The following is a 16105-nucleotide window of genomic DNA, read 5'->3' as shown; positions in this document are numbered from 1 at the left end:
ATGGCTCAGACTATAAATGTGAGAGTGATCAGAAAAAAACTGAAAATTCTACAAAGTTGCTTTTCAAGCTGAACGTAGTACATATATAGACACTGAACCAATTAATATCTGTAAGTGCTGCCAATGAACATATTGATACAAGAGTAGAGTAATGGCTATATTGCTTGCTTTCTTATCTAAATATTAAAACACAACCAATTATGCAAGCTCGTTCGGCAATGTTACACTGCTTCACCTTACCTCAAAGGATCTTATTGCATGAATAACGTAGAGGTGACTTTCCAATACTATTTCAAAACAGAAGATAATAAAAATTTTTTACATTCCCTTCTCAAATCCACAGAAAAAGAATTTGATGACCAGGAGAGTGGATAAGTGGACCAGTTGGTGTTGATTCATGCTTGATAGGAAAAGCAAATGCACACAACAAAGAGGAACAAGACAAAACAAGTGCAAACTGGAACTAAATTTTATTCATACAAAGAATAAACACATGATAAAACATGGAGAGGAGTTTTTTCACATATTTATTCCTTGTGTGAATAAAACTTAGTTTCAGTCTGTGCTCATTGTGTCTAGTTTTTCTTTATTGTGCATGCTTGCGCCTTCTACCAACCATGAAATTGATAAATATCAACCACATGTAAGTGAGGGTATGTTATCTACCAAACAGTGTAGAAAAACATCGTTATGACCAATCATCAATGTTTTTTTTTTTTCCTTTATCAATACGCTTGGGGTTCACACAGAGACAAAGACTATGTGCTATGTGCAGTGCTTGTGACCTTTATCTGTGCTCAATGACTGCGGTTTCAAGTACAGAATAAAACTTTTTTCGATTTGTAATGTATCAAAGAACTCTGGTTGTACCCAATTTTGAATGGTCCCAAAAGGTCCATAGTGAAAGCTTGCATATGAATAAATTAGTTTTATAGGGAAGAAACAGTTCAAAAATACTTGACTGTCGTCAGAAAACAGTTCCTGAGATGTTCCTTACCAGTGACTTTGATATCGATGTCCCCTCCAACACCATTTGTGTCAACCTCAAAGGAGTTTGCAGAACCAACAAGTCCTTGCTTGAGACCATCCCCACGAGCAACTACAGAAGATGTGCTTGTCCTAGGAGCTGCCTTGGCTTCAACGGTTGCCTGACTATCTCTTATGTCAATCTTGAATGGATTCCCTGCAAGTGAACGTAACAAGTCAACCTCCCTCACAGCATTATGGAGTGTTAGCATGAGACTAACATCACTGCTTGTAAAGTTGTGATCTCTCTGCCACAGAATGAGAGTCAAGATGAAAGAAGCCTGTGGTTTGCTGGATCCTTACGTCATTGGGAAAACAGTTCCTTTCAATAGGCCAAATATCTTGCACACTGTATCGTGGTAATTTGGTGTCTTTTCTGCACTTGGTAGGCACATTTCTTTACAATGTTTAGTGGTGCTTGTAAAATTAATAAGCAGACTTAGCAAAAGTACCAAGAGACATGGGGTCAAATCAGAGGAGCAAAATCCTAATGACTGATAATACTCCGAAAATCCTGCTTGGTGGTGACATGTAATTCTACATTTATGATGACACAAAGTTGATTTTATGCAAGAAGGAACAGTAAAGACTGCAAAAGTATAGTCAGAGAATCTAAGGCTCGTGGAGTACAAAACTTAAATGCACATCCGTGCCACAGCGCAAGCTGTGTGGAAAAACAAAGCCCATCATCAAGCAAGATAGTTATAGCATAAGACAATATCTGGTATATGCACTGTTTATGTATATCAGTGTACGTTAATGATGTGTTTTCAATACTTGGCTACTGTTTCAAAGTTATTACACATCCCAGCAGCAAATGAGAGCACAGCACTTCGCAATTAGGAAAAGCAGCAATAAATTGTGATTTATGTAGAGGGCACTAAACACACACACTTAAGTGACTAATGGTGGCGCCCTTCGAATTTATGCGTAGGTGCAGTGAAAACTACGCCCCTTCAATTTGTACACACCTGGGATGTCTTCTTCATTGAAGGTGATGTTCACATAGTGAGGTGTCTTTTCTGTGGGCACAAAGGTGACTTCGTATATTCCATGGCTCTTCATGGCAAACTCAGCGCAGACTGAGGACTTCCGTGTTCGAACGACCAACTCTAGTGTTCCATTTCCAGCTTGCAATGCATCCACTGCAAGATGACAAGAACGCATCATTTACGTTTCTTATGGCTGACGTTGACAACGAAAGAGCAATGCTGCACAATGCAGAGGCCACATTTTGTCACAATTCTTTTCTTCCATTTCTAATCTTTCATCTTTGCTCTTCGCGCTCAGAGGCTAATTCCCTAACGGCATGCACAGGCCGATCACGATAGGCAAAAATCATGTGCATTGGGAATATAAATAATAAAAATAAATAATTAACAATAGATAAAAATAAGAATAACTGCTGCAAAATGTGGCCACAGACTTGTTTATGAATATACCTTGAAATGTCACGGGCTTGTTGACAACTCCAGGGTTGAGCCCCGTGACACGAACTTTGCTGACATCATACACATTGCATGTGTAAGGACTCCCAGGGACCGGTGTTCCATCTAATATAACAATAACCTGGTTTGGACCTGAAACAAACAATACATTATCATATCTGTCTAAAGGCAATAAAGCGAAAGTTTCAAGGTTCTCTTATTTTCTCAGTGAAGTCATTTTTTTTTTTAAATCTAAACTGAATAATTCAGTTTTTGGATCAGTTACTTTCACGACATAACTTTGCAGATGGCCACCTCTAAAGGTGATGCAAGTTTGGGTAAAGATATTTGAAGGATAAAAAAGAAGAGATACTCGCCAACTTCAGTTGGATGAAATTCTGCTTCAAATGTTGTAGTTGAAGTTCTCGTAACAGTTACCGGGACTTTTTTACCTGACGGACCTGCAAATGGCAAGAAAATTAGAACTGCATATTTGACTATGCCAATGACAACTGCCGCAAATATATGCACAAGTTAGTTTTTACTTCTATAGGTTTCTAAACAACAACGACAAAATTACAAGCATGCCACAGACGAAAATTTTAACTGCAGACAATGCTTGAAACTGGACTAGTTGGTGAAGTTTTATCTCATTGTGCTGGTGTAAGGGAACACAGAGACAAGGGTAAACATGAAGGAACAAGACCGAATAGGTGAAGTGCTTCACCTGTTCAGTCTCATTTCTCCGCGTTTGTCCCCATCTGTCTTTATGTTAGCACAACGAAATGGTTTTAACTGCTGCTTCTGTCAAATACCACATATGTTGCATTCTAATTTTTCCCACTTTCAATTCCCTTAAAAATTTGCCAATTGTTTATGCATGTTGTGCTTGACTTCGACAAATTATAATTGCATAGCAAACTTCAGGATGTCCAACCATACTCGTTTGCATTATTAATTTGAGCCACAGGTAGCAGCATAATGGCAACAGACACCCTCCTTACCTACAACTGTGACCTTGCAGTCAGTATTCTCAGAGCCCTTTGAGTCGATGGTAAACTTGGCTGGCCGTGCAATTGAGGACGTCCTTAGTGACGCTCCACTCACCATCGACTGGTTGCTGTCGCTAACTTTAACGAAGAATGGGCTTCCTGAAAACAAAATGAGTACAGCAGCATGAGCATTGCATAGACCAGTGGGCAAATGAAAGTGGGACCAAGCTGAAAGAGGTTTAAAAGTAAGCCTTCACTTCATCTCTCATGGAAGCATTAAACCGATGTACTATAATCAAATAAGTGTATTCCTAAGTTACTGTTGTTCATGAGCAATGAGCAGCAGATAGTAAATAGTTTGCCAATGCGAACTACTTTCCTGCTCCAACAATTAGTTCTTAATAGTTAAAATAGAATTGTAACAAACTTTTCATGGGACCACGGAAAAAAAATTAGCAGTCAAGAAGTGTGACAAAGTCGATTGTAATGAAAGGATCTGTATGGACTGAGCCAGAGGTATCAGGGACAGTGTAGCTAGGAAAACATATAGGTGGGCAACATATGAACGAGGTTCTAACATACATTCAATATGCCACAAACAGGTTCCATTTTACAGCACATAAAGCAGTGTTTCTCAAACTTTTCCAGTATGTGATCCCTTTTAGTAGTACCAAACATACCATGAACCCCTACCGCAGCAGAGACAGCAAACAAAAATGCTTGATGTTATTTAACGAGGATTGAATTAATAATTTATTTAAATGACACTGATGCAGTTTAGCCCTTCAGGTGTGGAACTTAAATGCAAAACCATTTCTTTGGCTACCTCCCAGGCAAAATTTCATCCCGCACCAATAATCAAATTGTGCGAAGAGGGAAGTGGATAGTTTAAAGCTTGACATCAAAGATTGGTAAGAGGCATTGATGTCATTGATGATAGCGATCGTTGGGCCCTCTGTGACCCCCCCTCCCCCCCCCCCCCCCCCCAAAAGAAAAGACTTACACCCCATTTTGGAGTCATGACTCGCAGTTTGAGAAACAGTGACATAGAATGAGTATCACTTTCCCAGCTTTTCCAAAAATTTAGACATTCTATGGGAAGTTTGATTATGGTGATATGAATATACTGCCTATTAACTTGATTAACGTTATAGTTAATCAAGAGAATAGGCAGTATATTCAATGTCATGTTAATACTTTCATTAGGAACAGTGATTCAGTGAAGTAAAGTTACAATTAGTGAAAACAGCTTTTGCTTGACCTTACCTGGCACAGGTTCCCCATTGAATTTGACACTGAGTGTGTGGGTCAGTGGTTCACTTGGCTTGAAGTTAACACGGAACTTGGCATTTCCTTCAGACTGGACATAGTTGGGCACATTGCGGCCACCGACTGAAACAATAATCTCCAAATTTCCAGCTCCTGCTTGGCTGGCGTCAACTGCAAGAAGTACAGATGGACAATAAACACAGTGACATTTCTTGCGAACAGGCCTGTCAGTTTTCTAAAAACATCACATCAGCGATTCCCAAGTTCTGCTCCACGGGCCAGCTCTAGAGGCACTAATATATACCAAATTGAATGGGTTGATGTTAAAAAAAGCTTGGGACATTGGCTGTAGATTACTGAACTTATCCTCAATACTTTCTGCATTTCTATATGGCATGAATGTCCTTTTGCTGTTCATAGCAGGTTACAAGTGATACTAAAACCATTTGGAAAAATGTTAGTTTGGCAACTATGATTTTGATAAGGATTTATTCAAAATTTCCTTTACAATACCTATACAAGATGAGGGAAAAGGCAGCCCAAGAAGGTATGCAACACAAGCCAGAGACTTCGCATCTTATACTAATCAGAGAAACCAGCATTCACTACACAATAATGAACTTATATTTCATTGAGGCATTCATGTCATGCAAATGAACATGCTTTAGATTTTAGAGACCTACTTTGACAATCGTTTGTCTGCCCATGTCTTTCCACAAACGCAATTAGCACCCTCATGAGAATCCTTGATTAAGCTATGAGTTGATCAAGCAATTTGTGATGGCAGAAAGTTTAATAATGACTGCCTTATGTGACTGACATAAAACAATGGTGCCATATAATCAGTGGGATATGCTCACACCACCTACGAGAAATTCTCTGCCATTCAGCAAACAAAAGCCTTCGGTAAACCTTGGATATAAAAATGAGCCCACAAATTGCATCTTGCATCAATAAGGAAGCTTGGTGTAAAACTAAAACTGGTACAGCGTGACATAAAAAGGAAGAAACAAGCCAAGCCGGCCAGATGAAGGAACAGAACCAGTGCTCTGCTCCTCTATGTGGTCGGCTCGGCTTGTTTCTTCCTTTCTATGTTGTGCTGTATCAGTTTTAGAATGCAATACCAACTCGCCCAATCCTCAACTCTAGTGAGCCTGGTATAAGGCCCTCCCAGCTACATCACTAGTAAAAAAAAGTAAAGAATTCCACTGGGAGCACCACACTTGTAATTCAATGTCCATCCATACTGTGCAGACCAGCTGGCAGCGATGTGGGTTACGCATGCTCTGAAAACCCCAAAAGCAATTTAATGGGCTTGATGATAGCTATTCACGATAGAATTATGGAGACTCACTAGTGAAGTAGACAGGTCGTCCAACGACGCCAGTCCCAATGTCAGCCACACGCACTTTGGAGGCATCGTAGACCTTGCTCATGAAAGGGCTTCCCTGTAGCGAGTGGCCACCCAGTTCAAGGTCTATAGTGTGGTCCCCTAGGAAAAGTCAGAGCAAATTCACAAATGAAAAACAACTGATATGTAAATGAATATTAAGCAAGTTACCGGTGACATAAACACAAACGTGCATGTACCCACACATACAGAGGTGCCCAAAAACACCTTTGTATGCTACAATAGAAACATCAATAAAAAATTCCTTAATGCATTAAATTATACTAGAACTGAATAGTGTGAAGTTAACAAGCCTGATAACAACAAGGTGTCAAATAGCTTTTAAGCACAGCATTAGGCTACTACAAAGTCACAAGCTTGAAATTCAAATATTCTAACTGATGTGTACAGTAATGAGTGCATGACAAAGCTTGTCTTGTCAGCATGCCTATTATTTCAACAAAGAAAACACCACAAGACAGCTGTGAATTTTTTGAAGTGTCTTCAACTGAAAGTACTGCCATAGTGTTCAAGTAGATATGAAATATTTATGCCATTCAACTTATGTGCAACCTAAATCGAGCTTGCCAGCAACTAAACCGCACCTTGCCAGAAAAATTGTTAATGTAGTGCACAAGCATGTGAAATTTTCACAATACAACGCAAAGCTTTTTGACAGTAGATCAAAAACTAGCATATATTAATATATAGCAGTTAGTTTGTCCCATGGATTAGGCACGGTTAACTGCATTTACTAGGCTTTGCTAGTTTCAGTTTCGACGAGGTGCCTGTGACATATCAAAACAAAATCATAACTCTTACTGCTCCAGTCAGTGGCCGAATAACAAGCGGTCGTGCGGGAGGAGTCAAACTTATTGAACAGTGCTGTGTAAGGTGTTCAAAATTTCAGTGGCCCTTATTTTGGTCATCTATAGGGCGAGTGGCAGTGCTGCAAAGCTGTCCAGGTCTGTACAAGATATGTAACAAAAATCTGTCAAGTTTTCGTCCACTTGAGCCTTTGCCACTGCTTTTTATGGAATGCTTTCTGGATAGAAGGCAGGTGACTGAAAAAATGTATTTCAGATCCTGCCTCTTTGCAAAAAAATTCATGTTAGAGCTTGTCTGTGTGGCTCGGTTTACAGAGCCACACAGACAATTTGAAAATTTGATTACAAAATGAAATTTTTGATTTGTGAAAATTTTGTGAAAAATTTTTGTGAAAATTTTGATTACAATTAACAAAAGTTTTGTTTTGCGTTACCGAGATACAAAACTAACCAATTTAGAGGCCGTTCCATTTAGTTCCAATCATGTTTACTGTGTTTGTGCATGCATGTGTGGGTGTGTGTGTGCGTGCACTTGTAATGGCACAAAAGGAAGGTAGCATGTATGAAGATTTTGTCCTATAATATTCCAACCAGGCCCAGTTTTTTGTCAAAGTACAAGAAAATGTTTGAATACATCAACTTAAGTATCTGTATTGTTCACACAAGATACCACACAAGGTTACAGGAACTTTCTGCACAGTCCATTATCTATAGGCATGTAGTGACCTTTCTTTCTCTTTTCTTTTTATAAAGTTAGTACATAGCACATGCAAATAATGTGGCATCTCACACACACACGCACATGCACACACATGCGCACACACGCACACACACACGCATTTCCTTGTTTGGAAAAACTCACCAACTTCTGTTGGGGTATACTCAACACGATAACCGCTGTGATGATTTCCTGTCACATGAGTCTTCAATGCAACTTGGTTAGGACCTATCAATAAGAAAAAAATAGTTACAATTGAGGCTTTTATATTCAAAGTAAATAGTGCATATACATCACCTGTTTTGTCAAACAAATAATTTATTCATTCAATCTAGCAGCTGCTCACACAAAATTCTCCAATTCATACTTCATAAACAATGCCACACAGCAAAGGAGCATGAGTAACAAACTGCAATGTCAATAAGTGAGTTCAAGCGTGGAAATATGACAATAAGTGAGTTCAAGCGTGGAAATATGACACATCAGATTATTTTACAATTCAGAAACCTTATTACCACTACAACAACAGAAAATTCCAAGAACCTAAAAGAACAATTTTCACATTCTAAGTTATGCGTCAAATTCATGGTGGAGATATAATACCGCAGCATTATGACCAAAAGATTGACTTTGCTTAAACAGCTATGAAAGCAACGAGGAAAGTGAAAAAGTCTAGTGCTTCCCTAACCATGAGAGAGCAAAAGCAGAACGTGAACATGGGCAACCTGTATGTGCTGCAACCTAGTCACAACACTTAATGGCCTACATGCTGAAAAAGCAGCCATGCACTCCAGAGAAGACCTCTGCCTGCATCAACCACTTAACATCATGGGTCTACTTGTAAGGACACAGATTAAAAATGAAATTTATGAGATGCATCACACTGTGACCACTACACAAGACTGGCTACACTGGTGCAAGCTCACACCGGAGCCTTGACTCAAAAGCTTGAGCAAATGGACAATCGGCAAAGTGAAAGGATACTCTCACCTACCTTGATGCCAACAATGAGACAAGGAAGGGAATGTCGACCAGCAAGACAAAAGGAATAGGGGAGGTGGAGGGTGGGATGTCGCAAAACAAAACGAGCCACTGAACAGAGAGCACAGGAACAGACGTCTCGCACGCTACGAAGGACCAGCGCGGCCTACCTCTTGGCTCGTGTCGACAGGACTGCGTACAATGCGACAGCAGGAGAGTGCAGCCCACCACCCCGTGAGGACATGCACACAGAGCGATAAACAGTGCTACCAAGGGGCAGCAACTCACACCGAGAATGTAGAGGTGAAGGGAGGAAGAAAGGGGGCTAAGTAAAAAAAAAAAGGCAGTAAGTGCAGCTGAGAATGAGGGAAGTACGAAAACAACAATAGCTGAAAACTGAGGCTGGCTGCAAAAATAAGCGATTAAGAAAAAGGAAAGAACAGAAGGAAGGACAGCAAAAAGAGTAGCACTGACTGAAGGGAGAGAGGAGAAGGGCCATTAAAGAAGAAAAAAATTTAGTTGGGAAAGGAGAATCCAGGAAAGAGAGAAAATAAAAGCAAAAGGAAAACAAGCAACATAATATAAGAGGGAGAGAGAGAAAGGCAACAAGACAGTAGCTTCCAGCAGTGCAGAAAGAAGAAATAAGTGGTGGGGGGTGGGGAGGAGGCAGCCTACGTCGCGCAAGAGCGCACACACAATTGCAGGAGGGAGAAGGGTGCGGCGTGCGGCAGCCTCTTGGGCTGCAAGGTGATCGAGAAGCGTGTCGAAACGCAAGAGTGATCCCACCTCCTCCGTGCACACACACGTAAGCGCGTTCCTCAGATCCCTTCAAGCAGAAGAGACGGAACCCCTTTCAAGATGCAATGAGAGTTCCGCGTGGCTCCCTGAGAGTTCCATGTGTACTCTGTTCTCTTGAGCAAACTCATTTTACCCAACTCTTGCATTTCTATTCACATTCTTTGTCTTTTTTTTTTCTTTCTTTCTACAATCTTTGAACCATTGCCAAGTTTCTGGATGCAGAGACTCCTGTTTGTATAGGGCTTTGCTGGTGGCCCAACACGGAACTTAGTGTGTGCAGCGAATCGAAAAGGATTAAAATATGATGCAAACAAGTCATGTGACCTTTCGGCCAAGTCTGCCTTTGTGTGCGCCAGGGCATTCTCATAATGCACACCCTTTCCACAGGCCCACCTTTAAAACCGAGGGACATTCTACTAATGTCTGCCAGTTGCAGTTACTAATCAAGTGCACCATTAAAATTGTGAAGTAGTGTTCTGAAAGCATTGTAGCAACTAAAAGAAGAGAAACAAACAGCAGAATAATTTTATGAAGCAAGAATAAGAACAATCTGGACCCTTCTTTATCTCAAGATAGTGATGCGGCCACGTAGATTGAGGAACATGAAAAATAACAAAATGTAACTTTGGCTCGATGTTGTTTCTTGCAGTGCATAAAAGGACGCTGCATTTTTAGAGTGCACAAATGACATCAGCATTTAAAACTGACATAACACCAGAAATATGACCTAACTTGACAATGTTTTCAATTTAGCAACCAGAAGTCAGTCATATAACTTAGGTCAGTGATACAGAGTTGTTTTGATCAACATAAACTTTTAAAATTTTTATTTGGTGTGGTGCATAATAACAATGCATTGTGTTTCCTACCCCCACTTTTATGTTTCCTGACCTTCTGCACTACTCCCCTCACAGAGTGCCATGAAATAAGTAAAAACTACACTCGCATTTCAACTTTTGAAGAAAACTGATAATACGAAATGCTTGCATTTAGATTCCTCTGAAAGATACACCATGCTGAATCCCTCCTTAAACATACATATCTGTGACGTTGCAGACATGAACAGACAGTTGCACACTATGCACATTGAGGAGTACAAGTGTGGAATATTGTTTTGTTACAGCTACTTTTTTAAGGTATGCAAAAAGTGATAACCTAAGTGAGCACTCCTACGACATGGATGCACTTTCTCCCTGTGCACCTGTCTGCCACTGGTGCATGAACCTGAAAGACGCCTCATGCTAGAAAATGCAACTTTCTCTATCTTTACAGATTAAATCCAACCGACAGTGCAGTCAACAGGCATTCAAAAACAACCAACATGCACCTGAGTTTCATGGTCTCTCAAGTCAATATTACAACTGCAATGCACATATTTATCACTACATTTTTGTTCAAATTTGCCATGACTTTCTCTTCTTTTTTTTAGCACAAAAGTAGAATGCATGAGCATTATTTTCCATGCATGTTAAACATTTTTTAAATGTTCTTCTTTACTTGCATCTACAATTAGTAATGCTAAATTGCCTAGACTGACAGATTAATCGTTTAGATTTCCCTCAGCATTATTCTGAAGGAAAAATCTGACTTATTAGTAGCAAAAAAGAAGCATTATTTCAGTTTAATGCTAATACATTGGCACAAATGTAATGTCACATAATTTCATGGACTTGGGCCTCTTCTGTGCAGGAATAGTTTGCAAATCTGGCCAGGTCAAATTTATGACAAGAAAAAATATAAATTATATATATATATATATATATATATATATATATATATATATATATATATATATATTCTCTATTGTAATTGCTTCTTCATTATCAACGAGGTTTCACAAGACATTGCCAAAGTCTGTGACATCACAGCTAACTGCATAAGTAATTCAAAGATTGAACTCATGCCTGCCTTTCAACTTTTGCACCACTTTCCAGGATGTCAATCTTCCACACCTGGTAAACATGATGTCATTCACTATTCCAGAAAATTTATTTATCACTCCAGCTTAACTTAACAATTTGCCATAGCTTATCAGTCTAGCTTAACTTAACAATTCCCCTTAATTTTCCTTTAAAACCAGGAAACCATCACGACAGACTACTTTTAAACTGTTCTACACCTTTGACGAGCTGGGTTCATCAACGCATTTCTGGTTAAAATAGCCAAGAATGAGCTAAGCTCATCAACAGTACTCTGAATTTTGCAGCAACACCATAGATGAGCCTAGTTCTTTATCAGTGCCTAGTGTTGCTTCTCGTAGATGGCAGCACATAATTCATGGGACAGAGCAAGCAGAAGTGAATGTATTCTTTCCGAGAAAGTAAATCATGTTAGCAAGTGCGGTTCTTAAATATTATTTGGCCATTTTTGGTCAGAATTCAGGATAATAGCATGGCACAGAAGGGGCTAAGGCTAGCATCAAAGGGCCTGGGAAATCTGTTTATTTTATCAAATATCCAGACTAACAGATGTGCAATGAATCTGTGAGGATCTGCTGTGCCTGTGTGCAGGGACAGACTCCACAAGAGCAAAAGTGCTTAATGGTGCTGGGATATGAACATATCAGCTCGCAGACTACGAATTCCTAATTTTAAATGATAAGTTCCACAGGCAACATGTGCGGCTCACTCACGAATTAGGACTCCACATTTTTTTTTAAACATCTTTATTTCTGCATTTATTAGGCGAAACCTTGCAGCAAACTTGCGGTATGCCGTAAGGCAAACTGTATGATTAATAAAAAAATTCTACTTAGACAAGTTGGTTGAACAGAGTTTGTCTCATAAGGAGTCTACCATGCCTCGACTTGAGCATGCTTACCCATCACTGAAGCCGAGAACTGCCCAACGTCTTGTCCGTGGGTGTCAACAACAAATGCAGCAGGCCGGTTGATGGCCACTCGTTCAATTCCCTCTCCCACCACCTTTATTTTGGACAGATCGACCACTTGGCACTCAAACGGGCTGCCTGCAAGTCACATATGGGAAAGAGGTTGTCATCAGCATAAAAGTTTGCTGCCAAAGCTATGTTACAGTAATTCTTTGACGCATCAGGTTCTCTTTGCCAACTACTAAGTTGTATTCAACTCTTGGCGATACCATAGATAAGATTACCTGCAGCGGGACCTAAATGTACAAAGTAACAACTCTTAAAGCTACCCGAAGATATGCACGTAGCCTGAAGAATTTCATGCGTTTATTTCACAGTCAACAAATTTTTCCTCTAGCGTATCAAAATGTATCAAAATATTCAACATTTTGTATACTGTAGCAAAATCAAACGATAAATAGTGTACTGTGCTTGCCACTGGGGAGAACGTGAAAATAAAATACCACAGTGTGCATGCTATTTGTACACACAGAGCATCTACAAATGTATACTGTGCTAGTGTGCTAGTGCACAGTACACACAAGCACAGCGCACAGGTAACACTAGTAGCTCCAATTAGGCGCCTTAGAAGGCATAAAATTCGCTATACAGGTAAAGAAGAAACAAGGGAAGATACAGGAATGCATACCTGGTACGTGGTCTCCATTGAAGCGGACATCAATTACATGTGGCCGGTCATCAGTTGGTGTGAACGTAATGGCATACTGAGTGGGTGACTGAGCCTGGGGAGTTGTGGGGACTCTGCCATTGTTCACCATAACCTCTAGATTTCCGGGGCCCGCATGAGCCGTTTCCACTGAAATGTGAACATGGCACACGCGAATGTGAACAAGAAGCCCAACGAATGAACCTGTCATTGCAGAAGTTACATATATAGGAAACAGCAAGTCACGAACACATAAAGTTGCATTGCATAGGCACCAGTACGTTCCTCTCACAACATGAGTTCAGCTCACGTTTGAAATGCATGTGGCAACTAAGATAAGAAATCAGTTTTTATAGCTAGAGACCATGGAAGGCAAAACAGATAATATGAATAAAACCATTAGATACAAATAGAATGTACCTACCAATGAAGGTGACAGGCTTCCCTACAAATCCTCTAGGCACCTCACGGACTTTGATCTGGTGGGCATCAAACACCTTGCACACAAATGGGCTGCCTGCGATGGGAGATCCTTGGTGGGAAACATGAATCTTGTGCTCCCCTGCAGCAGAAGACAATCGATGTACCACTGACATCATCAAATTTAGAAGTAGAGAATACACACATCTTCAGCTCTTACTGCTTAAAAAAAAGCATTAAAAACAATATGGTATGCTTTAATGCTTAAAAAAGTGTTACAGAAAATGCACCACCCTGGCAGTCGAACCACCAGCATGAAATAGTTCACAAGTGTGTATGCTACATATGCAAAATGGCTGCCTTTTCTTATCTTTGGGAATCAGCAATACTGAATCTAGTAATGCACTCAGGGTTCTGATATGACTGGCTGCCTTTTACTTCACAATGATGCTCTCTGGAACTTTACTTTTCCTTTTGAGCTTTTCCCTTTGAGTGTTACACCACAGAAGAGAGTCGCACAGTGGTGAAGCTGGTCACCAAGTGAAACCTTGTTCATGACAAATAAAGTATGCCCTGGGTTGAAGTAAAAACGCACAACTGTGAGCACATTTTATTTGTGATGAACAAGGTTTGTGCTTACCTAATAAGAAGGAGAGGTGAAAACGAATAAACCTAGCAGAGACACTTACCTGCCTTGGTGGGTGAGAATTCCACCTTGAGATTTCTGTCTCCAGCGTCCTTGAGCGAACAAGGCAGTGGAGAACTGTCTGGACCTGCACATATTTGATATCAGCATTGGTCAAAAGTATGCACATTTTCATATTGCTGGAGCTCTTGAGCCATACCCAAACTCTTTTCAAGTTCGGTTCAATTTGCAGTGGCTACCAAGTGAGTAATATACACCTACCAACAAGAGTCTCTAAAGCACAGTAAGAAAACATTTGTATTACAACCTTTTACTTTTTTACTTATACACAGCAAGGAAGGCCATATGTGAATGAAAGACAGTGTACAAATGACACAAACTGTAGGCTGCGTTTTCCATAGCACAAGCAGTTGAAGCAAATCAAAATATTTTAAACAGATATGAGTATAATAAAATAAGAAAACTTGAAATGTGTGGGTCAGCTAGACAAAAAGTGGCAATACCTCAAACAACATAACTTGCCTTCAACTTTGACAGTCAGATCCTGTTCCCTTCCTGCAGCATTCTGGACAACAAAGCCAACCACTTTGTTCACCGAAGCAGCAGCCAATGAGGAGACATCTATGGCTGTAATCTTTCCACCATCATGAACTTTGACCTTGAAGGGACTTCCTACAGAACATAGGTATACATGCTGTTTTGAACACGGACTTTATTTTCCAAACACAGTGACAACTGAAAACATAAGTGTGGTTTTCTGACAAAAGAAATATAAAAATCGCACAGATGGGATATGCTCAGGTTCTCTGAGTATCGCACTGTATCACTTATTTACCATGTGGTGTAATATATTATGCTGAAAATAACTAAATTTTCGTGTCACATTAGTTTCTTTTTTATTATTTTTTTATTTTTGTGTTTTGGTGGCTTCACAGATCAGGGAGCTTACTACAGCAGAGGTCATGATACACTACACATGAAAGATGGCACAAAAATGATTGACAAAAAAATTATTTAAAAAAAAATTCATTTAATGTTTCAGTATAGATAAACACATAAGATCAAGAACTTAGGAGACCCAAGAAATAGTGCACACAATTTTTTTTTTCAATTTGCTGTTACAAAAAGAAAAACATAATAGAAAATGGAGACATCAAAGGGCACACCGTAGCCACTTGCAAGAAATTGTCAGCATACCTGGAACTGGTTCTTTGTTGAAACTGATGCTGATGATGTGGTCTGACCCATCACCAGGCACAAAGGAGACGGCAAACTTCGCCCCACCCATGGGGTGAACCACAGTTGGGACATCGCGGTTGCGGGAGGTCACCGAGATGGCAAGATTGCCTTCGCCAGCACATCCCACATCAACTACAAAGAGGTTGCAAGAAAGAAGAATGATGCACAAGAATTTCAGTCTGGCACAACATTCCTTGTTTCCAGACCTGAATTATGGTACGTATCGTGCCATAGTTTTTCTTAGCTATTATATGTGCAAATGCATTGCAAGTGGGTTAGCCTTGGTGCAGGCTGGAAAATTTTTATGCAAGCAAAGGGGAAAAAAAACAATGCAACATAAACATAGCCAAAAGACTGCTAGGAAAACATCTTTCAAGTCCCATTTTAACCAAGTCAGTGAAACTCAAAGGAGAAGTTTTACTTTTTGACTGTTATAAGAGTTAAATATACTAAACATATTGTAGCAACATGCTGCTGTGTAAATAACAGTCACATCTAAATCAAACCATTCTTTCACATAATGCCCAAAAACTTGGTTTATCTGCTCTTCAAGTATGCCTTGCTTAGGAAGCACAAGAAAAGATTTCATTCTGGTAACTATGTGAAAATCATTGACCATCTTATTAACTGCACTATTATGTCCCACTCCCAGATGCTAGCATTTGGCCTTTGCCAAGTCTTTAAGTTTCATGTAGTTACAACTCAGAAGAGTTAGGCAAGTATGTTCCATTCAAACCTTGATAAAGAAGTCAAGAAAGCAATTACCACTGAAGTTAAAGTTAGAACAGAAAAGCAACATTTGTGAGAAACACTAACAAAAGCTAGCTTTGCAGTTAG

General features: G+C 39.8%; 1 protein-coding gene across 2 annotated transcripts in view; it reads right to left on the bottom strand.

Moving 5' to 3' along the window:
• Window positions 1-16105, bottom strand: part of jbug (filamin-type immunoglobulin domains fbug) — a 206564-nt gene that overhangs the window by 36207 nt on the left and 154252 nt on the right. For both annotated transcript variants that reach the window (XM_075681604.1, XM_075681605.1), the window contains 14 exons: window positions 15227-15400; window positions 14552-14701; window positions 14073-14156; window positions 13388-13525; window positions 12946-13113; window positions 12249-12395; window positions 7794-7877; window positions 6069-6206; window positions 4712-4885; window positions 3458-3604; window positions 2831-2914; window positions 2469-2606; window positions 1998-2171; window positions 998-1183 (listed from right to left, as the gene is read on the bottom strand). In XM_075681604.1, coding sequence (XP_075537719.1) covers window positions 998-1183; window positions 1998-2171; window positions 2469-2606; window positions 2831-2914; window positions 3458-3604; window positions 4712-4885; window positions 6069-6206; window positions 7794-7877; window positions 12249-12395; window positions 12946-13113; window positions 13388-13525; window positions 14073-14156; window positions 14552-14701; window positions 15227-15400 — 1986 coding nt within the window. The remainder of the gene's footprint in view (window positions 1-997; window positions 1184-1997; window positions 2172-2468; window positions 2607-2830; window positions 2915-3457; window positions 3605-4711; window positions 4886-6068; window positions 6207-7793; window positions 7878-12248; window positions 12396-12945; window positions 13114-13387; window positions 13526-14072; window positions 14157-14551; window positions 14702-15226; window positions 15401-16105) is intronic.

This window comes from Dermacentor variabilis, chromosome 2, assembly GCF_050947875.1.
Source record: "Dermacentor variabilis isolate Ectoservices chromosome 2, ASM5094787v1, whole genome shotgun sequence".
NCBI classification, from domain to species: domain Eukaryota; kingdom Metazoa; phylum Arthropoda; class Arachnida; order Ixodida; family Ixodidae; genus Dermacentor; species Dermacentor variabilis.
The sequence above is the reverse complement of the archived record's forward strand: the minus strand, read 5'-3'. Positions and strand labels throughout refer to the sequence as shown.